At 38.0% G+C, this 24,453-nt stretch overlaps 3 protein-coding genes across 3 annotated transcripts; 2 read left to right on the top strand and 1 right to left on the bottom strand.

The window, feature by feature from the left end:
- The first annotated feature begins 243 nt into the window (after window positions 1-243).
- Window positions 244-5,353, top strand: Smd1 (small ribonucleoprotein particle protein SmD1). The gene is made up of 4 exons (XM_076445785.1): window positions 244-524; window positions 666-742; window positions 4,447-4,644; window positions 5,142-5,353. The coding sequence occupies exons 1-4, from the start codon at window positions 511-513 to the stop codon at window positions 5,222-5,224; spliced, it is 372 nt and encodes a 123-aa protein (XP_076301900.1). The 5' UTR covers window positions 244-510; the 3' UTR covers window positions 5,225-5,353.
- A 12,282-nt stretch (window positions 5,354-17,635) lies between these two features.
- Window positions 17,636-19,171, top strand: Kdelr (ER lumen protein-retaining receptor). The gene is made up of 3 exons (XM_076445784.1): window positions 17,636-17,860; window positions 17,979-18,168; window positions 18,443-19,171. Exons 1-3 carry the CDS (start codon window positions 17,770-17,772, stop codon window positions 18,798-18,800), a joined length of 639 nt encoding a protein of 212 aa, XP_076301899.1. The 5' UTR covers window positions 17,636-17,769; the 3' UTR covers window positions 18,801-19,171.
- A 2,614-nt stretch (window positions 19,172-21,785) lies between these two features.
- On the bottom strand, window positions 21,786-23,028 carry Dnapol-gamma35 (DNA polymerase subunit gamma-2, mitochondrial). Its single transcript, XM_076445783.1, has 2 exons — window positions 22,348-23,028; window positions 21,786-22,270 (listed from the first exon to the last, which is right to left on the bottom strand). Exons 1-2 carry the CDS (start codon window positions 22,888-22,890, stop codon window positions 21,842-21,844), a joined length of 972 nt encoding a protein of 323 aa, XP_076301898.1. The 5' UTR covers window positions 22,891-23,028; the 3' UTR covers window positions 21,786-21,841.
- Window positions 23,029-24,453: the final 1,425 nt, after the last annotated feature.

The following is a 24,453-nucleotide window of genomic DNA, read 5'->3' as shown; positions in this document are numbered from 1 at the left end:
CTGTGCCTATAATACTAAGTGAGCACTGCAGTACAATGCTGTAAGAGTGAGTGAGAAATGAGATCTATACGTAGGCATAGACTATAGCCCGCAATCTAGACGTATAACCACTAAAACGAAATTTCAGTCGACTAAAAACTATCGACTAAATATTCGATAGTATGTAGTAACTAAATAGTAATTAGTCGATAGTTGAATTTAGTCGATAATGCCCATCACTATATAGGCAGGGATATATTTCAGTGAGCCACCCCCACACCGCCACCGCGTTGTGAACAAACTCTCTGGAACAAATAAGAACGGAGACAAAACAAATTCTACTACTCCCGAGCGTCTCACAAGCTACGGAACGTTACAGAATTATTCTCCCACAAAGTTCTGACTCTAAACAATGTGTTTCGGAACACAATAACCTGCGCATAACGTTGTATGCGATTTAACAGATAGACAGGAGGTTATGGTTTCTCGCCAGAACTACGAATATTCTGAAATATAAAATAAAATAGCAATATGAAGCTAGTAAGGTAAGTAGAATAAAAGGAATAATCAATTTACAGAGATAATCACAGCGTATACATAAACACATTAGTCACTTAAGAAATTTATTGTTATTGTATGAAATTCCGCTATGAAATTGATGTTACAGTTTCAATTAATAATTTCAGGTTTTTGATGAAACTCAGTCACGAGACTGTAACAATAGAATTGAAGAATGGGACTCAGGTACACGGCACTATTACCGGTATGTCAACATAACCTATACGATTTAATATTATATGTGACATGTATAAATACAAACGTAACGATCAAAACACTTTATCAAGTATGAAAAGGCGAATACAACAATATCTAACTTTTTCACAGTGCTAATGTATATACACTCCGGAATGAAAAGATAGCACACTTTGAAATTAATGTAATTTCTGTTTATTAAACGTAAGAAATTCAATTTTTTTTATGCAGACATTTTCAGTGTATCTTTCTTAACATATATGAATGAAATGAAACGAAGTTTCATTAGCTTATCTATTTTTATTTCAAGAAGTAGAATTATTAACGAAATATAGAGGGACGAAATGATAGCACACGTAACGAGAAACTTGAAATGTAACAGAATTAATCGATAAAGACCAATGCTCAATATTTTGTACGACCTCCTTTACATCTAATAACTTTGATCATTCAGTTTGGTAAAGATTTATACAATTTTTTAATACTGTTTCGGCTAATATTCTCCCATTCGTCCAAAATGCACTGTTTTGAATCGTTAATATTTTGGAATTGTCTGTCATTTTGGTACATGGCTCTGGCAAGATGTCCCCAACAATTTTCAATAATGTTGAGGTCGGAAATCTTGCTGGCCACTCGAAAACACAAATAATTTGTGAAGAAAAGTATTTCTTTACGGCTTTCACTGCGTGGACTGCGATATTATCTTGTTGCAAAATGTATTTATTTCCAGCAATTCTAACAGCGTATGTGTTTAGTTGTTCGTTTATAATTTCAATATACCGTTCATTCGTTTATCGGCCCAAATTATCACACAGCCACCTCCTATTTGGCGACGGCTTAAAAATTGCTGTTCTTCACTCAGATCATGATAGTAATAACCTTTTTTTTTTTACCGAGGAGGAAAAATGTGATGCTTTGTCAGTTGGCAGTATGCCCGTGTCACCTGTATACCCAATAATGAAACCCACTCATCCTATAGTTCACAGGCTTGTGTACAGCTTGTCAAATCTAGCTGTGCGGTTGACCAAAACTTAGGAATGCGCAGACAAAAACAAAGACCGCATTCGACGAGAGAAGGATGCAACATATGAACGGTAAAGTACACACCTCGTCAAAAGTGCGTACTGTCCATTATTTCTTACAGCAGTAAACATACACAACAACTGTTTATATGTTTCTGTGAATACACTTGTGTCACTTTACTTTTCAACTGAACTGTCGCCACGTGCATCGTTTGACAGTTAGTGTTGACGATCCTCCTCTAGGAAGGCAGTGCTGCACCTCGGAGTTTCCTCCATATCAGACTCGCCGGGCCAGATATCGGGCCTATTCCCATTTAACTTTTTATATTGGGTGGACCTACTGTTTATTAGGTGGGTTCCGAACCACCTATATGTCAACAACACGCGAAAAACAGCTATGGGCTACCCCCGACTTTTCCACCGAGCGGTCACCCATCCTAGCGGTGGTCCGCGCCCCCAATGTTTAACTTCGGTGATCAGACGAGAACCGATGCTATCAACAGGGCCATGGTCGTTGACGTGCATCGTTTGACAGGTGATGATCAGTTCTCTATCGTTGCGAAGTTCCACCTATTTACCATTGCGCAGCGGGGTCATTTCCCCTTGCGGGAGACATCCAGCCACACAGCTAGATTTGACAAGCTGTACACACCCGCACGGACCTACCTGTTCAGCATTACTGCGCGCGGGGATGATAGTACTAACCTAGGACCATCTGGATCATCCAAATGAAATCTTTTTTTGTCAGTAAATATGACTCTTCGCCACTTTGGTCTGATATTTATATGCTTTTCAGCAAATTGTAAGCGGAATACTTTATGCTCCTTCTTTAACCAAGGTCTCTTTGCAATTTTCTTTGCACTAAATGAATTTACATTTTTGTAAAACACGACGACATCTTCACATTAGTGTTTACACCAACACTTAAAACATGTATTTTGTAAATTTAAGTCAGTTATATACATGTACAAAGTTTCGCCGAAATCAATCAAAGTTCTTATGAAATATAATTGATTGAAAATAGGAGAAATTGTAAGAATCTGCGATTTGAATGAATTGGAAACCTTATAAATTCAAGTAGTTCTACATTTTACATTGCCCGTAGCTTTTTTATACATCAACCGATTTCAATGAAAGTTTGTACACGTATATAACTTACTTAGATTTACAAAATACATGTTTTAAATTTTCATTACAGGCGCAGATATACAATTTAAAAATCGTCACCTTTACTATTTCCTCTGCAATTGCGATTAATAACAGTTTAAAAACAAATTATTTACACATTAGCTAGTAAACCAATCTGTCTAACGTCTAAAAGAAACTCAAGCTGTTTAGTCCAATTTTGAGAAAGTTATTCGTTTTTAAAATGTGTACGAATACTTTGTACACCGACTGTAACTTAAATGATCGTTATTCTTGTATATACACTCCCGCTCAAAAGTACGTGTACACTTTGTTGCAGTATAATTTATTCTAATAGTACCAAATTGTACAATATATAATTATTAAAATCTATAAATATATATTAAATAAAAGTTTCTACGGTAGGGTTAATACTGTTTCAATCTACGATGATCCATTAGCGTGGTCTGCTTTCTCTCTAAAGAATTATTATTAACTCTGTAAACTAGATTGCAAAAATAACTTTTTTATTTGTCGACAAAGGTATTAAAGAAGTTTTAAAAAGATATTTAAAATGAGCACCCAGTTATCGATATGAGGGTTGAAAAATTTATATAACTTATTATTAAAATGTATTCTTTAGTACTATGTAAACTAGACTGCATAAAATTGAACGAAACTCATCAGATATTCATATAAAAATTAAACGTATTGTTCACAGACTTTTCAGCGGCAGTGTACACATTTATTATGTAGCATTTAGTCACTATCTAATTATTAGACTGCGGATCTTTATGCATTTATGAAGAAATTGGTTGGGTGAAAACATAAAACGGTAACAGATTTAAAGAATTCAAGAATATCGTAATGTTGCTTTTAACGTAACAAAGTCGTTAAGGAGTGAAATAAATTTTTATGTTACTCCTGCTTCCCACAATCAGTGCAAAATAAAAATTGTCTGCGTTATAACTTCTCTTGTGTTATAATATAAGCTGTTATAACTTCCCTTGATTTTATTTTAATTCTTTACATCTTTTAGAGTTAAATACATTCTAGTACCAACGTGTGTAATGTTTTCATCATTACGAAAATTATTTGAAACTTATAAATATTCATTTAAATTGCTATAGGCTTTAAAAAACAGAATCGCATCGATTAGAAACTAAATTGAATGTTGTATCTTCCCTTAATGATTATTAGACTGCTGATCTTTATGCGAAATAAAAGTTCTCTGCATCGATTGCAAGAGATAGAAACTAAATTGAATGTTACGGCATCTTCAATTTTTTAAATTTTACAACAATTTTCAATTTCATCCCCTCAATTTTTCTGTAAGTGTATACAGATCCGCAACCTAGTATAAATAACATTTATAAGAATTTGAAAATACTGTTACATTATTTTCAACCTATTAAAAATGTTGCGAAAGAAAATAAATTTCTCTTCCGCTAAAGTTTGTTGCGATTTAGGTAAATAATTTTTATTTTGCACATAGATCCGCAGTCTACTAATTATGAAAAAATGAAGTATATATTTTTCATTTAAATTGTTTAATACCTTCCTCTAGGAGTGGACGTGGCAATGAACACACATTTAAAAACAGTGAAGATGACCATAAAGAATAGGGATCCTGTACAACTGGATACCTTAAGTTTACGAGGCAATAATATAAGGTACTACATACTACCAGACTCATTACCACTGGAAACCTTACTTATAGACGACACACCTAAAGCCAAGGCCAAGAAAAAAGAAGCTGCGAGAGGTTTGTGTTTACAAATAAACTTAATCCCTTGCTGTATTTTAATCAGTCACACTCGTCACAAAGAATTTAAACAAAGTCTAACAAATATGAATGTTACACCTTTGTTTTTTAAATTAAATAAAATTTTATTGTTTATAATCAATAGTTAAGCATTAAAATAAATGTTATCATAAATGTAGAATATAAATTTTCTTTTCTCTTCTACAATATTTTTGGGATGAAGACGTTTTAATCACTGTAACTGTAAAGAAAATGGTACTGCAAGGGATTAACACTAATCGTACCGGCTACAAAATGTATCGGATATGTGTATATATTTTGTTTTATAAAAATTTTAGAAGACTGAATTTACTTAGATTTTTCTAATGGAAGCATCTTTGTAATTTGAATAATTCAAAAATGAACAATGTGAAAGCTGTCATTTGACCTATTGTGGTACAGTTATTGTTAATAAATAAGCTTTCTGTGAATGTTAATATTATGTTCACTTGTTTTAGGAGCTGCACGTGGCCGAGGACGAGGTGGTCGTGGTACTAGGGGTGGCCGAGGCGGACGCGGTAGAGGAAGAGGCAGACGATAGTTATACAATGTGTTTTAATTAAACAAATCTAATTGAACTCTGGCACATTTAAAGAAAAAAATTTATATTTACGTAATGTACTATGGTATATAACATAATTCAATAAATTGTACTGATTTTGTAATTTAATGTCAATGTTTTCTGAATTTATAAACTTTATAACTTTATAAACAATAATAATGTACGTTTTTATGTACATGTATTTATTCTCTGTATTATTCCTGGGTCTCGTGCAGAGCCTTTTTTGCAATTTGTCTCTTGGAACTTTATAATTTATTTATATATATATTTAATTATATACTTATAAATTTTTTCTATACACTTTTTCCAAAAAAGGGCTCTGTACGTGGATCCGGAATAATAGAGAGAATATTTCAACACAAAAAGCATAACAAAATACGATTTGTAACTAGAAAATTACTAGAATCTTACTAGATTTTTGGTGGAAACATGAGTTTGCTGGTTTTCAGTTAGTGTCCTCATTTGAGCAAATTTTGGGCTGGGTGAGGGCTCATTCGAAAGAGGAAGGTTCACCGCAGGGGGCTCTGGTCATGAGGTTAACGAGAATATGTTTATATCTAATAATATTAGTGTCCAAAGTAGAGTAAAAATCTAGGAAAAAAACTAGCAGATTTCAATGCATTTTTCTGTCTCCAAAAGACTTTTTGACTAATGGGATGACCAGAGCCCCATGCGGTGAACCTTCCTCTTTCGAATGAGCCCTCACACAGCTCAAAATATGCTCGTATAAGGTCAAACAACGTTTAGTTCCGAACCCATTTTTTCGACCCAAAATCTAGTAAGATTCTAGTAAATAGCAAATATCTAGCAAATAACTAGAATCTTACTAGAAAGAATGGGTTCGGAACTAAACGTTGTTTGACCTTATACGAGCATATTTTGAGCTGTGTGAGGGCTCATTCGAAAGAGGAAGGTTCAACGCAGCGCGCTTTTCTCATCTCATAAGTCAAAAAAGTCTATTAGAGACAGAAAATGCATTGAAATCTGCGGGATTTTTTCCTAGATTTTTTCTCGACTTTGGGCCATCATATTATTAGTTATTAACATAATCTCGTTAACCTCGTGAGAAAAGCGCGCTGCGTCTATTCTTCCTCTTTCGAATGAGCCCTCACACAGCCCACAATTTGTTCTAATAAGGTCAAACAACGTTTAGTACGAAACCCATATTTTCGACCCAAAATCTAGTAAGATTCTAGTTCCTTTCTAGTTACAAATCGAGGGTATACTACCCCCTTAAGGGGCTAGTCTACCCTCGATTTGTAACTAGAAAGGAACTAGAATCTTACTAGAAAAATGGCTCGAAACATGGGTTTGCGCGCTGTCGGTTTTCGTCCTTATTTGAGCAAAGTTTGGGCTGAGTGAGGGCTTATTCTAAAGAGGAAGGTTAAACACACTGCGCTCTGGTTACGAGGTTAACGAGATTATGTTTATAACTAATAATATGAGGGCCGAAAGTAGAGAAAAAGTCTAGGAAAATAACCAGCAGATTTCAATGCATTTTTCTGTCTCCAAAAGACTTTATGACTTATGAGATAACCAGAGCGCAGCGCGTTGAACCTTCCTCTTTAGAATGAGCCCTCACCCAGCCCAAACTTTGCTCAAATAAGGACAAAAACCGACAGCGCGCAGACCCAGGTTTCGGACCCAAAATCTAGTAAGATCCTAGTTATTTGCTAGATATTTGCTATTTACTAGGATCTTACTAGATTTTGGGTCCGAAACCTGGGTCTGCGCGCTGTCGGTTTTTGTCCTTATTTGAGCAAAGTTTGGGCTGGGTGAGGGCTCATTCTAAAGAGGAAGGTTCAACGCGCTGCGATCTGGTTATCTCATAAGTCATAAAGTCTTTTGGAGACAGAAAAATGCATTGAAATCTGCTGGTTATTTTCCTAGACTTTTTCTCTACTTTGGGCCATCATATTATTAGTTATTAACATAATCTCGTTAACCTCGTGAGAAAAGCGCGCTGCGTCTAACCTTCCTCTTTCGAATGAGCCCTCACACAGCCCACAATTTGTTCTAATAAGGTCAATCAACGTCTGGCCGCAAACCCATATTTTCGACCCAAAATCTAGTAAGATTCTAGTTCCTTTCTAGTTACAATCCGAGGGTAGACTACCCCCTTAAGGGGGTAGTCCACCCTCGATTTGTAACTAGAAAGGAACTAGAATCTTACTAGAAAAATGGCTCGAAACATGGGTTTGCGCGCTGTCGGTTTTCGTCCTTATTTGAGCAAAGTTTGGGCTGAGTGAGGGCTTATTCTAAAGAGGAAGGTTAAACACACTGCGCTCTGGTTACGAGGTTAACGAGATTATGTTTATAACTAATAATATGAGGGCCGAAAGTAGAGAAAAAGTCTAGGAAAATAACCAGCAGATTTCAATGCATTTTTCTGTCTCCAAAAGACTTTATGACTTATGAGATAACCAGAGCGCAGCGCGTTGAACCTTCCTCTTTAGAATGAGCCCTCACCCAGCCCAAACTTTGCTCAAATAAGGACAAAAACCTACAGCGCGCAGACCCAGGTTTCGGACCCAAAATCTAGTAAGATCCTAGTAAATAGCAAATATCTAGCAAATAACTAGAATCTTACCAGATTTTCGATCGAAAAAGTGGGTCTGCGCGCTGTCGGTTTTTGTCCTTATTTGAGCAAAGTTTGGGCTGGGTGAGGGCTCATTCTAAAGAGGAAGGTTCAACGCGCTGCGCTCTGGTTATCTCATAAGTCATAAAGTCTTTTGGAGACAGAAAAATGCATTGAAATCTGCTGGTTATTTTCCTAGACTTTTTCTCTACTTTCGGCCCTCATATTATTAGTTATAAACATAATCTCGTTAACCTCGTAACCAGAGCGCAGTGTGTTTAACCTTCCTCTTTAGAATAAGCCCTCACTCAGCCCAAACTTTGCTCAAATAAGGACGAAAACCGACAGCGCGCAAACCCATGTTTCGAGCCATTTTTCTAGTAAGATTCTAGTTCCTTTCTAGTTACAAATCGAGGGTGGACTACCCCCTTAAGGGGCTAGTCTACCCTCGATTTGTAACTAGAAAATACCTAGAATCTTACTAGATTTTGGGTCGAAAATATGGGTTTGCGGCCAGACGTTGATTGACCTTATTAGAACAAATTGTGGGCTGTGTGAGGGCTCATTCGAAAGAGGAAGGTTCAATGCAGCGCGCTTTTCTCACGAGGTTAACGAGATTATGTTTATATCTAATAATATGATGGCCCAAAGTCGAGAAAAAATCTAGGAAAAAATCCCGCAGATTTCAATGCATTTTCTGTCTCTAATAGACTTTTTTGGCTTATGAGATGAGAAAGGCGCGCTGCGTTGAACCTTCCTCTTTCGAATGAGCCCTCACACAGCCCACAATTTGTTCTAATAGGGTCAATCAACGTCTGGGCGCAGATCCATGTTTCGACCCATTTTTCTAGTAGGATTCTAGTTATTTGCTAGATATTTGCTATTTACTAGAATCTTCGCGCAGACCCAGGTTTCGGACCCAAAATCTAGTAAGATCCTAGTAAATAGCAAATATCTAGCAAATAACTAGGATCTTACTAGATTTTGGGTCCGAAACCTGGGTCTGCGCGCTGTCGGTTTTTGTCCTTATTTGAGCAAAGTTTGGGCTGGGTGAGGGCTCATTCTAAAGAGGAAGGTTCAACGCGCTGCGCCCTGGTCATCTCATAAGTCATAAAGTCTTTTGGAGACAGAAAAATGCATTGAAATCTGCTGGTTATTTTCCTAGACTTTTTCTCTACTTTCGGCCCTCATATTATTAGTTATAAACATAATCTCGTTAACCTCGTAACCAGAGCGCAGTGTGTTTAACCTTCCTCTTTAGAATAAGCCCTCACTCAGCCCAAAATTTTCTGAAATAAGGACGAAAACCGACAGCGCGCAAACCCATGTTTCGAGCCATTTTTCTAGTAATATTCTAGGTATTTTCTAGTTACAAATCGAGGGTAGACTACCCCCTTAAGGGGCTAGTCTACCCTCGATTTGTAACTAGAAAATACCTAGAATCTTACTAGATTTTGGGTCGAAAATATGGGTTTGCGGCCAGACGTTGATTGACCTTATTAGAACAAATTGTGGGCTGTGTGAGGGCTCATTCGAAAGAGGAAGGTTCAATGCAGCGCGCTTTTCTCACGAGGTTAACGAGATTATGTTTATATCTAATAATATGATGGCCCAAAGTCGAGAAAAAATCTAGGAAAAAATCCCGCAGATTTCAATGCATTTTCTGTCTCTAATAGACTTTTTTGGCTTATGAGATGAGAAAGGCGCGCTGCGTTGAACCTTCCTCTTTCGAATGAGCCCTCACACAGCCCACAATTTGTTCTAATAGGGTCAATCAACGTCTGGGCGCAGATCCATGTTTCGACCCATTTTTCTAGTAGGATTCTAGTTATTTGCTAGATATTTGCTATTTACTAGAATCTTACTAGAAAAATGGGTCGAAACATGGATCTGCGCCCAGACGTTGATTGACCCTATTAGAACAAATTGTGGGCTGTGTGAGGGCTCATTCGAAAGAGGAAGGTTCAACGCAGCGCGCCTTTCTCATCTCATAAGCCAAAAAAGTCTATTAGAGACAGAAAATGCATTGAAATCTGCGGGATTTTTTCCTAGATTTTTTCTCGACTTTGGGCCATCATATTATTAGATATAAACGTAATCTCGTTAAGGGGCTAGTCCACCCTCGATTTGTAACTAGAAAGGAACTAGAATCTTACTAGAAAAATGGCTCGAAACATGGGTTTGCGCGCTGTCGGTTTTCGTCCTTATTTGAGCAAAGTTTGGGCTGAGTGAGGGCTTATTCTAAAGAGGAAGGTTAAACACACTGCGCCCTGGTTACGAGGTTAACGAGATTATGTTTATAACTAATAATATGAGGGCCGAAAGTAGAGAAAAAGTCTAGGAAAATAACCAGCAGATTTCAATGCATTTTTCTGTCTCCGAAAGACTTTATGACTTATGAGATAACCAGAGCGCAGCGCGTTGAACCTTCCTCTTTAGAATGAGCCCTCACCCAGCCCAAACTTTGCTCAAATAAGGACAAAAACCGACAGCGCGCAGACCCACTTTTTCGATCGAAAATCTGGTAAGATTCTAGTTATTTGCTAGATATTTGCTATTTACTAGGATCTTACTAGATTTTGGGTCCGAAACCTGGGTCTGCGCGCTGTAGGTTTTTGTCCTTATTTGAGCAAAGTTTGGGCTGGGTGAGGGCTCATTCTAAAGAGGGAGGTTCAACGCGCTGCGCTCTGGTTATCTCATAAGTCATAAAGTCTTTTGGAGACAGAAAAATGCATTGAAATCTGCTGGTTATTTTCCTAGACTTTTTCTCTACTTTCGGCCCTCATATTATTAGTTATAAACATAATCTCGTTAACCTCGTAACCAGGGCGCAGTGTGTTTAACCTTCCTCTTTAGAATAAGCCCTCACTCAGCCCAAACTTTGCTCAAATAAGGACGAAAACCGACAGCGCGCAAACCCATGTTTCGAGCCATTTTTCTAGTAAGATTCTAGTTCCTTTCTAGTTACAAATCGAGGGTAGACTACCCCCTTAAGGGGGTAGTCTACCCTCGATTTGTAACTAGAAAATTACTAGAATCTTACTAGATTTTGGGTCCGAAACATGGGTCTGCGCGGATCGGTTGTTTGTCCTTATTTGAGCTAATTGTGGGCTGGGTGAGGGCTCATTCGAAAGAGGAAGGTTTATCACACACGGGTCTGGTCATGATTTTAACGAGATTATGTTTATATCTAATAATATGAGTGTCCAAAGTAGAGTAAAAATCTAGGAAAAAAACCAGCAGATTTCAATGCATTTTTCTGTCTCCAAAAGACTTTTTGACTTATATTATGACCAGACCCGTGTGTGATGAACCATCCTCTCTAGAATGAGCCCTCAGCCAGCCCAAAATCTGCTCAAATAAGGACAAACAACCGATTCGCGCAGACCCACTTTTTCGATCGAAAATCTAGTAAGATTCTAGTAAATAGCAAATATCTAGCAAATAACTAGAATCTTACTAGATTTTCGATCGAAAAAGTGGGTCTGCGCGAATCGGTTGTTTGTCCTTATTTGAGCAGATTTTGGGCTGGCTGAGGGCTCATTCTAGAGAGGATGGTTCATCACACACGGGTCTGGTCATAATATAAGTCAAAAAGTCTTTTGGAGACAGAAAAATGCATTGAAATCTGCTGGTTTTTTTCCTAGATTTTTACTCTACTTTGGACACTCATATTATTAGATATAAACATAATCTCGTTAAAATCATGACCAGACCCGTGTGTGATGAACCTTCCTCTTTCGAATGAGCCCTCACCCAGCCCACAATTAGCTCAAATAAGGACAAACAACCGATCCGCGCAGACCCATGTTTCGGACCCAAAATCTAGTAAGATTCTAGTAATTTTCTAGTTACAAATCGAGGGTAGACTACCCCCTTAAGGAACGCGGACGAACCCAATGCGAAATTGGGGAGCCGCTAGGATTATTGACAGCGAGGACGAACCTGACGCGAAGTCAGGAAGCCTCTAGGAATGGAGTCAAACGCAGACGAACCCGATGCAAAACCGGGGAGCTGCTAGGAGGTTGTATAATAGCACAGACGAACCTGATGCGAAATCAGGGAGCTGTTAGGATGCGGACGAACCCAATGCAAAACTGGGGAGCCGCTAGGTTGGATAAATCTCTGTTCGGACAATTGGAATGTCGCGAAAGAACCTGATGGTTAATCAGGGAATTGCTAGGATAATTAGTAAGCCTCGTAACTAGTATAATTTAATTGATACAATCCGAGCGGTAAGATTGTATCATGTGGGGACGTTCAATTACTTGGTTAGGATATTGGACGATAATTATGGATTTAATGAATTTGAGTTAATTATCAAAGAAGACAAATATATTCTTACTATAGAGTTTCGTTCTACAAGTGTACTTGTGTCGCGAATGAACTGAATTTAGAATAGGAAAGAAATTGAAAGGTGATATTACCTAAGCTAAGACGCACGGTGTTGACGCACTGGCAATGCGGGGGACTCGGAGCAACCTTGTCACTGCCTAACAGATTTTAGACCGAACTCGCGGAATCTGTACGGTTAAACTTTGATTCAAAGGGAACGAACGTCCGATCTCACTGGTAGTTGACTTCCGAGATGCAGCACGACGCGACACTATTCGTGATTACGACAGTACTAGCCCACGAGAGTAGAAATGTAAGGGCTTATATAGCCCTGCAATGACGGGTGGTACTTGTCAGTACCCTTCAAGTGAACATTCGTATTTTGTCAACGACCAGTTGGTCGTGCGTACGTTTGGGCCCTAAACTAACCTAAACAATTATGTATATTTATCTAGGGTAGCTCTGTTCGTTTATCTAGGACGGTTTCTGCCAGAGATGATATTGAACACCTGTTCGTCATCCGTAACAGCTCATTCGAAAGAGGAAGGTTCACTGCATGGGGCTCTGGTCATCCCATCAGTTAAAAAGTCTTTTGGAGACAGAAAAATGCATTGAAATCTGCTGGTTTTTCTCCTAGATTTTTACTCAACTTTGGACACTAATATTATTAGATATAAACATATTCTCGTTAACCTCATGACCAGAGCCCCCTGCGGTGAACCTTCCTCTTTCGAATGAGCCCTCACCCAGCCCAAAATTTGCTCAAATAAGGACACTAACTGAAAACCAGGAAACCCATGTTTCGAGCCATTTTTCTAGTAATATTCTAGGTATTTTCTAGTTACAAATCGAGGGTATACTACCCCCTTAAGGAACTAAAATCTTACTAGATTTTGGGTCGAAAATATGGGTTTGCGGCCAGACGTTGATTGACCTTATTAGAACAAATTTTGGGCTGTGTGAGGGCTCATTCGAAAGAGGAAGGTTCACCGCATGGGGCTCTGGTCATCCCATCAGTCAAAAAGTCTTTTGGAGACAGAAAAATGCATTGAAATCTGCTGGTTTTTCTCCTAGATTTTTACTCTACTTTGGACACTAATATTATTAGATATAAACATATTCTCGTTAACCTCATGACCAGAGCCCCCTGCGGTGAACCTTCCTCTTTCGAATGAGCCCTCACCCAGCCCAAAATTTGCTCAAATAAGGACACTAACTGAAAACCAGCAAACCCATGTTTCGAGCCATTTTTCTAGTATTATTCTAGGTATTTTCTAGTTCCAAATCGAGGGTATACTACCCCCTTAAGGGGGTAGTCTACCCTCGATTTGTAACTAGAAAATTACTAGAATCTTACTAGAAAAATGGCTCGAAACGTGGGTTTGCGCGAATCGGTTGTTTGTCCTTATTTGAGCTAATTGTGGGCTGGGTGAGGGCTCATTCGAAAGAGGAAGGTTCATCACACACGGGTCTGGTCATGATTTTAACGAGATTATGTTTATATCTAATAATATGAGTGTCCAAAGTAGAGTAAAAATCTAGGGAAAAAACCAGCAGATTTCAATGCATTTTTCTGTCCCCAAAAGACTTTTTGACTTATATTATGACCAGACCCGTGTGTGATGAACCATCCTCTTTAGAATGAGCCCTCACCCAGCCCAAAATCTGCTCAAATAAGGACAAACAACCGATTCGCGCAGACCCACTTTTTCGATCGAAAATCTAGTAAGATTCTAGTAAATAGCAAATATCTACCAAATAACTAGAATCCTACTAGAAAAATGGGTCGAAACATGGATCTGCGCCCAGACGTTGATTGACCCTATTAGAACAAATTGTGGGCTGTGTGAGGGCTCATTCGAAAGAGGAAGGTTCAATGCAGCGCGCTTTTCTCATCTCATAAGTCAAAAAAGTCTATTAGAGACAGAAAATGCATTGAAATCTGCGGGATTTTTTCCTAGATTTTTTCTCGACTTTGGGCCATCATATTATTAGATATAAACATTATCTCGTTAACCTCGTGAGAAAAGCGCGCTGCGTCTAACCTTCCTCTTTCGAATGAGCCCTCACACAGCCCACAATTTGTTCTAATAAGGTCAATCAACGTCTGGAGGCAAACCCATATTTTCGACCCAAAATCTAGTAAGATTCTAGTTCCTTTCTAGTTACAAATCGAGGGTAGACTAGCCCCTTAAGGGGGTAGTATACCCTCGATTTGGAACTAGAAAATACCTAGAATAATACTAGAAAAATGGCTCGAAACATGGGTTTGCTGGTTTTCAGTTAGTGTCCTTATTTGAGCAAATTTTGGGCTGGGTGAGGGCTCATTCGAAAGAGGAAGGTTCACCGCAGGGGGCTCTGGTCATGAGGTTAACGAGAATATGTTTATATCTAATAATATTAGTGTCCAAAGTAGAGTAAAAATCTAGGAGAAAAACCAGCAGATTTCAATGCATTTTTCTGTCTCCAAAAGACTTTTTGACTGATGGGATGACCAGAGCCCCATGCGGTGAACCTTCCTCTTTCGAATGAGCCCTCACACAGCCCAAAATTTGCTCAAATAAGGACACTAACTGAAAACCAGCAAACCCATGTTTTCGACCCAAAATCTAGTAAGATCCTAGTAAATAGCAAATATCTAGCAAATAACTAGAATCTTACTAGAAAAATGACTCGAAACATGGGTTTCCTGGTTTTCAGTTAGTGTCCTTATTTGAGCAAAGTTTGGGCTGGGTGAGGGCTCATTCGAAAGAGGAAGGTTCACCGCATGGGGCTCTGGTCATCCCATCAGTCAAAAAGTCTTTTGGAGACAGAAAAATGCATTGAAATCTGCTGGTTTTTTTTCCTAGATTTTTACTCTACTTTGGACACTAATATTATTAGATATAAACATATTCTCGTTAACCTCATGACCAGAGCCCCCTGCGGTGAACCTTCCTCTTTCGAATGAGCCCTCACCCAGCCCAAAATTTGCTCAAATAAGGACACTAACTGAAAACCAGCAAACCCATATTTTCGACCCAAAATCTAGTAAGATTCTAGTTCCTTTCTAGTTACAAATCGAGGGTATACTACCTCCTTAAGGGGGTAGTCTACCCTCGATTTGTAACTAGAAAATACCTAGAATATTACTAGAAAAATGGCTCGAAACATGGGTTTGCGCGCTGTCGGTTTTCGTCCTTATTTCAGAAAATTTTGGGCTGAGTGAGGGCTTATTCTAAAGAGGAAGGTTAAACACACTGCGCTCTGGTTACGAGGTTAACGAGATTATGTTTATAACTAATAATATGAGGGCCCAAAGTAGAGAAAAAATCTAGGAAAAAAAACCAGCACATTTCAATGCATTTTTCTGTCTCCAAAAGACTTTATGACTTATGAGATGACCAGGGCGCAGCGCGTTGAACCTTCCTCTTTAGAATGAGCCCTCACACAGCCCAAACTTTGCTCAAATAAGAACAAAAACCGACAGCGCGCAGACCCACTTTTTCGGACCCAAAATCTAGTAAGATCCTAGTAAATAGCAAATATCTAGCAAATAACTAGAATCTTACCAGATTTTCGATCGAAAAAGTGGGTCTGCGCGCTGTCGGTTTTTGTCCTTATTTGAGCAAAGTTTGGGCTGTGTGAGGGCTCATTCTAAAGAGGAAGGTTCAACGCGCTGCGCCCTGGTCATCTCATAAGTCATAAAGTCTTTTGGAGACAGAAAAATGCATTGAAATGTGCTGGTTTTTTTTCCTAGATTTTTTCTCTACTTTGGGCCCTCATATTATTAGTTATAAACATAATCTCGTTAACCTTGTAACCAGAGCGCAGTGTGTTTAACCTTCCTCTTTAGAATAAGCCCTCACTCAGCCCAAAATTTTCTGAAATAAGGACGAAAACCGACAGCGCGCAAACCCATGTTTCGAGCCATTTTTGTAGTAATATTCTAGGTATTTTCTAGTTACAAATCGAGGGTAGACTACCCCCTTAAGGGGGTAGTCCACCCTGGATTTGTAACTAGAAAATACCTAGAATATTACTAGAAAAATGGCTCGAAACATGGGTTTGCTGGTTTTCAGTTAGTGTCCTTATTTGAGCAAATTTTGGGCTGGGTGAGGGCTCATTCGAAAGAGGAAGGTTCACCGCAGGGGGCTCTGGTCATGAGGTTAACGAGAATATGTTTATATCTAATAATATTAGTGTCCAAAGTAGAGTAAACATCTAGGAAAAAAAACCAGCAGATTTCAATGCATTTTTCTGTCTCCAAAAGTCTTTTTGGCTGATGGGATGACCAGAGCCCCCTGCGGTGAACCTTCCTCTTTCGAATGAGCCCTCACCCAGCCCAAAATTTGCTCAAATGAGGACACTAACTGAAAACCAGCAAACCCATGTTTCGAGCCATTTTTCTAGTAAGATTCTAGTTATTTGCTAGATATTTGCTATTTACTAGGATCTTACTAGATTTTGGGTCGAAAACATGGGTTTGCTGGTTTTCAGTTAGTGTCCTTATTTGAGCAAATTTTGGGCTGGGTGAGGGCTCATTCGAAAGAGGAAGGTTCACCGCAGGGGGCTCTGGTCATGAGGTTAACGAGAATATGTTTATATCTAATAATATTAGTGTCCAAAGTAGAGTAAAAATCTAGGAAAAAAACCAGCAGATTTCAATGCATTTTTCTGTCTCCAAAAGACTTTTTGACTGATGGGATGATCAGACCCGTGTGTGATGAACCATTCTCTTTAGAATGAGCCCTCAGCCAGCCCAAAATCTGCTCAAATAAGGACAAACAACCGATTCGCGCAGACCCACTTTTTCGATCGAAAATCTAGTAAGATTCTAGTAAATAGCAAATATCTAGCAAATAACTAGAATCTTACTAGATTTTCGATCGAAAAAGTGGGTCTGCGCGAATCGGTTGTTTGTCCTTATTTGAGCAGATTTTGGGCTGGGTGAGGGCTCATTCTAGAGAGGATGGTTCATCACACACGGGTCTGGTCATAATATAAGTCAAAAAGTCTTTTGGAGACAGAAAAATGCATTGAAATCTGCTGGTTTTTTTCCTAGATTTTTACTCTACTTCGGGCCCTCATATTATTAATTATTAACATAATCTCGTTAACCTCGTGAGAAAAGCGCGCTGCGTCTAACCTTCCTCTTTCGAATGAGCCCTCACCCAGCCCACAATTTGTTCTAATAAGGTCAAACAACGTTCAGTACGAAACCCATGTTTCGAGCCATTTTTCTAGTAAGATTCTAGTTCCTTTCTAGTTACAAATCGAGGGTATACTAGCCCCAATATAACATAGATAATATTAGAACATATAGAAAATTATTGATAAAAATATTTAGGGAACTCTATTTTACGTTTATATTGCTATATATTATTATCAATAAATTTACTTTGTAAAAATCACGTCGACTCAACAATAAAACGCATTTTCCCAAAATTTCCAACATGTCCAAATATTCAAACATACACTGGTATACAGAAAATGAGGTTGATCGGTCGGCCATGGTCGGCCATCTGCTGATGTTGCAGCCAAAGCCACGTCATATTTTGTATGCTTTGCCGAGTTAGGTCTGTGAAGTCTTTACTTTCTTAGGAAAAAATACCTTTGTGTAACTGAAAATATGAACATATTTCGACTACTAGGCGATCTATCGCATATCCTTGCGATCATCATCCTTTTACTTAAAATATGGAAGACACGGAGTTGTGCCGGTATTTTTCCTGAAACTATTTAATAGATATATTCACATATACTGTTTTTCTATTAAACATTTCCTCAAATCTAACAAATTATATATAATTATCTATAATTCTTTTTCAATTCTTACAGGTATCAGCGGCAAATCGCAAATCTTATTTGCAATTGTATATACAATGCGTTATCTAGATCTGCTGACAACGTACATCTCAGCATACAATACATTTATGAAAATCATTTTTATAGTAACCTCGTACGCCACAGTGTTTCTAATGTACATGAAATTCAAAGCGACGTATGATCATAATCACGACACATTTAGGTATGCTTTTATATTAAATATTCGGTTGAAACTAGAATTCGTAGCATTTGTAAATTAAGAATTGAAAGCTAAAATTCAGATATTTATTCATAGATTTATTTAATAACATATTTTCCATCTGTTCTATTACTTTTCGCTATTATTGAAGTAACTTCTCGTGTCATTGAATATTGAATTTTATCTTCGATTCTTAATTTGAAAATGCTACGAACTTCTGTTCCAACCCAATATATACTTTTACCTTTAGCCCAAATATTAATTAATTTCCTTTCAGAATCGAGTTTTTACTTCTGCCAACTTTGGTATTGGCACTACTAATCAACCATGAATTCTCCGCCGTCGAGGTTCTATGGTCGTTCAGCATTTACCTAGAGTCCGTAGCAATACTGCCACAATTGTTCTTGGTATCGAAAACAGGAGAGGCAGAGAGCATTACCAGTCATTACCTGTTCGCTTTGGGCTCGTACAGAGGACTCTATTTGTTAAATTGGCTGTATCGTTATTACGCGGAAGACCATTACGATCTGATCGCTATAGTCGCCGGTTTAGTACAAACGGTTCTTTATTGTGACTTTTTCTACCTCTATATTACCAAAGTACTGAAAGGCAAGAAATTACAATTACCAGCTTAGTTTTGTAAAAGTATTAATTTTATCTGGACAACAACAAAAAAAAAAGACAAGAAATGTAAGTGCTCTTCTCAGCGGTATTGTATCGATTGAGTTTATTATCAAATTTTTCGCAATATTTAAACGATCGAGGAGCGCTGCTCTGTGTAAAGTATCAATTTTTTATCGAGCGCAAAGCTGTTCGATAGTTTTCTTTGTACTTGAACGTATAAATATGTGTAACTGTTCTTACTATTTCTTGGAATGTTATCCTTGTCGATTTGGTAACAGTGCAGTTTTTATTAAAAAAAAGAAATATTACGACGGAATAAAGTAGCTGCATATTTCGCAAATTAGCGAGTGATACATCAAATACAAAACTGAGACGAAATTTATCACTGTTTTTACAATCTGTTATACTCCTCATATATATATACATATATATATATATTATATATCTGTACCAATAATAGACAGCGTGAGGTACTAACTATCACTCCGAAAGTATGATAGTTGTAGAAAAGTTTTCGGAATAAAAGTTGCATCAGACAACAGGAGCGAGTCATAGTGTGGCGTTAATCTTTTCTTGCTAGGTGGAGTCGCTTCAGAGATGCAAAGATCCTTTGTTTTTTAAAATAGAATTCTGTTTTGCTAGCTGTTTTGCTCGTTGAATCCAACGAGGTGCAACATTCAGGTCTTTGATGGTTCAAAGTGATTGCTATTGGTGTCAATGTGATGCTGAATCTTCTTATTACGGAGTGAGTAGTATTTCCTATCGATGTGGTACTTATCAAATCGAATGCTGCAACAATTTATTGTACAAATGTATTCAATTGCACGGTGTGTAGAGTGAGAACGTTGAAGATATCTTCCAGCGTATTTGCTAAACCTGGCAGTGACAAATAAACACTTCTGGACGATATCGCAGGACATCGATAATAAGAATGGTAAGATTAGTATCATCGAATCAAGCGATTGCAAACGATGTATTCATTCGAAGAACAAATCGATATGTTTCTCATTTACGGAGAATGATTTATACGATTATTATACGAAAAGTTTATATGGTTTTCTTACTGCGCGTGCCATGTTTAATTTGTTTTCTACAATGTATAAGAAGGCAGCTTTTTGTTGGCTATGATACTATACTGTGGAGCATAACTAAAGTTACGATTTTCAAGAGTTTTGAAGGCGAGCGATTTTCAGCGCTTTTGACAGGTAAGAGTGCGGCCATGTTGGTGGTCCACACGATTCACGAATCACTCGTTGAACAATGTCAGAGTAAATACCAATATGGCGGCGCCTTTACCTGTCGAAATCGTTCAAGTTTAAACATTCATAACTTTCGAACCAGTGAATTCCTAACATTGAAACTTGGATTTTCGGCATTCACTTGCCAAAATCTACAGGATTACGCAAAAAAAGTACGATTGTACTTTTCAATTGTACCGTACAATTCAATACATTTGTACAATAAATTGTTACAGCATGTGATTCGATAAGTTAGAATATTACAATTTCATATATATATATATAATTTCACCATTTTACAATTTTACAATATCATAATTTTACAACTTTACAACTTAAAATTTTCGTTTCGATTCATATAGTCTCTCTATAAGTTGCAAAATATGGAAGAAAACTTTATAAGTATACTAAAAGTAAAAGTAAAGTATACTTACCAATTTTTCAGGATCTGACAATTTTAGAAAGTTGTAAAATTGTAAAATTATGAAATTGTGAAGTTGTAAAATTCTAAACTTGTAAAGTTGTAAAATTCTAAACTTGTAAAGTTGTAAAATTCTAAAATTGTGAAATTGGATTTTCGGTATTCTTTCGCCAAAATCTACAGGATTATGCAAGAAAAAGGCAAAAATTTCTGGTTACCCAAGGTACATTGCAGCCCGAGATTTGTATCAGAAAGCTCTTGCCTCTGAACGTAGCGAAAGTTTTCGAATAATGGCTCTAAAGCTGTTTACATTTTGTTTTGCCGCGCTCGTCAAACGTTCATCGCGATTCGCGTTTATCATAATTCGATGATACTAATCTTACCATTTTTATTATCGATGTCCTGCGATATCGTCCAGAAGTGTTTATTTGTCATTTCCAGGTTTAGGAAATACGCTGAAACAGTGCTTCGATTGAGCCCAACCTTTTTGATACGATGGATGGCCGCTAGAGGCGCTGCGCGGAAAAACAGTAACGTATCTACTATTGGGTAGCAGATGGTAGCAGAGCGGCCAGAGCCCTGAGGCAGTTATATTGGCGGGAATGTATCGAAATAATCTTACCGGACAAAAAGACTCCAGGACGTGTCCTACGAGTTACAAAATATACACAAATACACTTGTTATACATTCATTTTTCAGAATCAAATCATATAAATTTTTTAAAATTCTGCGAGGTGCTCAAGGAACCCCATTTCATCTACCCAATAGTAGATACGTTACTGTTTTTTCGCGCAGCGCCTCTAGCGGCCATCCATCGTATCAAAAAAGTTGGGCTCAATCGAAGCACTGCGCTGAAAGATATCCTCAACATTCTCACCCTACACGCTGTACAATTGAATACATTTGTACGATAAATTGTTACAGCATGTGATTCAATAAGCGCCAAAGCGACAGGAAATACTACTGAATCCGTGAAAAGAAGATTTCAGCATTGCATTGATACCAATAGCACTTTGAACACCTTTTGTAAATACAAGCTAATTTCGCCTGTTTTGTTATAAATCACCTTTGCTGACCTTCAAAGATCTTAATGTCGCACCTCGTTGGATTTGCCTGAATAACCGTTATCAGAAAACAGCTAGCAAAACATAGGATTCTATTTAAAAAAACAAAGGTGACCTTCGCATCTTTGAAGCGACTCCACCTAGCAACAAAATATTAACTCTATATACACTATGGTCCCTGTTGTTTGATGCAACTTTTATTTCGAAAACTTTTCTACTACTATCATACTTTCGGAGTTACCGTAGGTGGCAATAGTTAGTGCTTCGCCCTGTATTTTAACACAAACATTTTATTGATACAAAATATTCGAACAACGTACTGAATCGGTTAACAATGCATCGTTATATGTTTTACTAAATCGGTTATGTGAATCGCTTGGTCGAGAGTTGTTGACCTGTTCGTTACGTGTATAATGCCATTCTCGAGACTAGTCCTGTCTACTAAAACTACAAAAGGAATTAAGCACGCGTTTGCCACTTCTTCTGAGACGGTTAATATAGTATTCAGCCCCTTTGTTCTAAGCATGTTATTTAAGTAAAGTACAAAGCGATTTAAATCATCACTTCCAGTATTCGTGTGGTTCTCCGATGTTTTTATACGAATCGCAACTTTGTGTGGTGCTAATTTAGAATGTATACGCATCTTAGCTGTTTCATCTATGTCGTAAGCATCACATAGTAGTGCTAAGCAGCCCCAATCTAAAGATAATACATGTTCGACCATTTGTATGTCGGCAAGATCCTTTTTATTATCAATCTAAAAATAAAATATTCCATATAAATGATTTTTATTTGTAGAATTCTACGAGAACAATCGGAACAGAAAGAGATCACCTGTAGAAGTAGTTTCCCAATATCGTTATGATAAACAATTCTCTCTACGGTGATCGTACCGAATGAAAACTCAGCCTCTATATCAACAGAGTCCAAATCTTCTATTCTCTTCGCTTCTGTAATCTTAAATCTAGATGGTTGCTGAGCCAATTTGCGCCACCAAACTTTGCGCTCTTTCTGCACCTTATGATACAGACTTTTAGCTTCCACGCTGCTATCCAATATAGCTATTCTGGCGTTCTTGTGACGATTTAGCTTCAATGCAGTCGGCAGGGTACTCTCGTTCCACAAATCTGTGGAATCTTTTACAGTAGCCAATCCGAACGGGATTCTTCCCATCGGACTTTCAGTTAAGAAGTTCAGAGTATCGCTGAACTGCTCCGATAAAAAAATATTGTAAGGAGACATTGTGATACAATGCGAGAACCAATGTTCCTCCAGATTCTTCAACAGCATTCTACCCTGAGGTCCATAGACCAAACCATGCTCCGAGAAGCTTACAAAATTCCTGCTTATTTCTTTCAGGACTCGAGACGCGCTCATTGCTTCGTAATGCTTTTGTATGGAGCTACGAAGTATTCTTCCTCTACGATAACTGCGTTTCTCAGGATTTCCCGCCCGTTTATATCATTGTTCGCTTTATCCTCTCGCAAGGGAATTAGTTTCTCCTCGAATGGACTGTACATAGGCTCGATTGCTTTGTCAATCTTTGCAGTTCTTATGCATTCTGTGAAATGGATAGCTGATTTTAGCACGGAAGTATTTTGATCGTCTTTTAAATCAAGTAAAGATAGCTTTTCCAGTTTATTGATTGTTTCTTTCTCTATGTCTTTATCAGTTTCTTGTTTCTCTTTGATACTACACGATACACAGTAACGACGAGGAAGGTTTAATGTTGTGCGAATATTTCTCAATTGTTGTAAACAGAAAAATGTTTTCATTTTTCATTTGTTACTCACAATATTGTTATTTTTCGAATTCTTGTGCGCTATAATTCTTATGTCTCGGTTAGTTTATTGCGTAAGGTGTTCTTTCTAAGATATGATTTGCAATGAGTGAATTATTGCAAATTATAAGGTGGATGATAATATCAGATGATATAGAGTTGTGTGTAATTAAGTAAGTAGTTGCACATGAGGAAAATTGTTACTGAACTTGTGTATATGTAATAAGTAATAGATACATCATATCACAACAATGCCACGTAATTCGGTGACCTTTCTATCGTTCTATGCAGTTCTATCACCGACGAGATATAAGGATAGACCGGATAGACTGGGATAGACCAGGATAGACCCAAAGAGGATTAGATAGAGGTGACACTGCTGTCACTCTCTTTTACAGCGCCAACTAGTATCTCTGATACCGAACTATACGTTTCAGTTCTATTCAGTCTATTTCCCTTCTTATATTTTTCTTGTACACGCCGACTGAAATGGGGGTGGCTCTATGGCGCACAAGACGATGGCCAGGGTATATACAGGGTGTCCCAAAATTCGTGAAAATCCCGAAAGGGGGTGGTTCCTGAGACCATTCTAAGAGACATTTTCCTTTGCACCAAAGTCAACTTGTTTAGGAGTTATTAACGAAAAACACGGACCAATCAGAGCGCGGCCTGGGCCGCCGCGCCGTCACGATGCGATGTCACGGCGTACTAGTGATGGGCATATAGTACCCTGATAGCACAACAGACTCCACGGGGAGTGACGAAAACGATTACAGGTAGACTCCACCTGGAACCAGTCCACGCGGAATGCAGCTTTCTGCAGTCCAGCTGGAACGCCACTCTATCCTGGATTCCGCTTCCCCACAAGATGGCAGCACGGTCGCACTGATTAATGCGGCGAATGCCGTTATACAGGGCAGCGCCGTCGGTAAGGGCAGATCGCACTAATGTGGCAGACGTCGATAAAGTAGATTTCTATTGTACAAATATGTAGCAGTTTTCCTTTTTACCGACAATACTGATTTTTGAATGAATATTCAGTCATATGCAAGGAGAGAAAACGAAAAAAAAAATAATTTGTGCAAAATAAAAATTCTCTGCATCCATTGCAAGAGATGGAAGCTAAGATTAAAATGTCCCCATGCAAAAAAAGACAAAGT

Source organism: Lasioglossum baleicum, unplaced genomic scaffold (genome assembly GCF_051020765.1).
Source record: "Lasioglossum baleicum unplaced genomic scaffold, iyLasBale1 scaffold0142, whole genome shotgun sequence".
NCBI classification, from domain to species: domain Eukaryota; kingdom Metazoa; phylum Arthropoda; class Insecta; order Hymenoptera; family Halictidae; genus Lasioglossum; species Lasioglossum baleicum.
This window is presented reverse-complemented; position numbering and strand designations above follow the sequence as displayed.

Coding starts and splice junctions, on each gene's coding strand:
- Smd1 (XM_076445785.1), top strand. Junction 743..4,446: donor GGTACACGGCACTATTACCG/GTATGTCAACAT, acceptor ACCTTCCTCTAG/GAGTGGACGTGGCAATGAAC. Junction 4,645..5,141: donor GAAAAAAGAAGCTGCGAGAG/GTTTGTGTTTAC, acceptor CACTTGTTTTAG/GAGCTGCACGTGGCCGAGGA.
- Kdelr (XM_076445784.1), top strand. CDS start 17,770: ATGAACATATTTCGACTACTAGGCGATCTATCGCATATCCTTGCGATC. Junction 17,861..17,978: donor GAAGACACGGAGTTGTGCCG/GTATTTTTCCTG, acceptor CAATTCTTACAG/GTATCAGCGGCAAATCGCAA. Junction 18,169..18,442: donor CATAATCACGACACATTTAG/GTATGCTTTTAT, acceptor ATTTCCTTTCAG/AATCGAGTTTTTACTTCTGC.
- Dnapol-gamma35 (XM_076445783.1), bottom strand. CDS start 22,890: ATGAGCGCGTCTCGAGTCCTGAAAGAAATAAGCAGGAATTTTGTAAGC. Junction 22,271..22,347: donor TTGGGAAACTACTTCTACAG/GTGATCTCTTTC, acceptor TTTTATTTTTAG/ATTGATAATAAAAAGGATCT.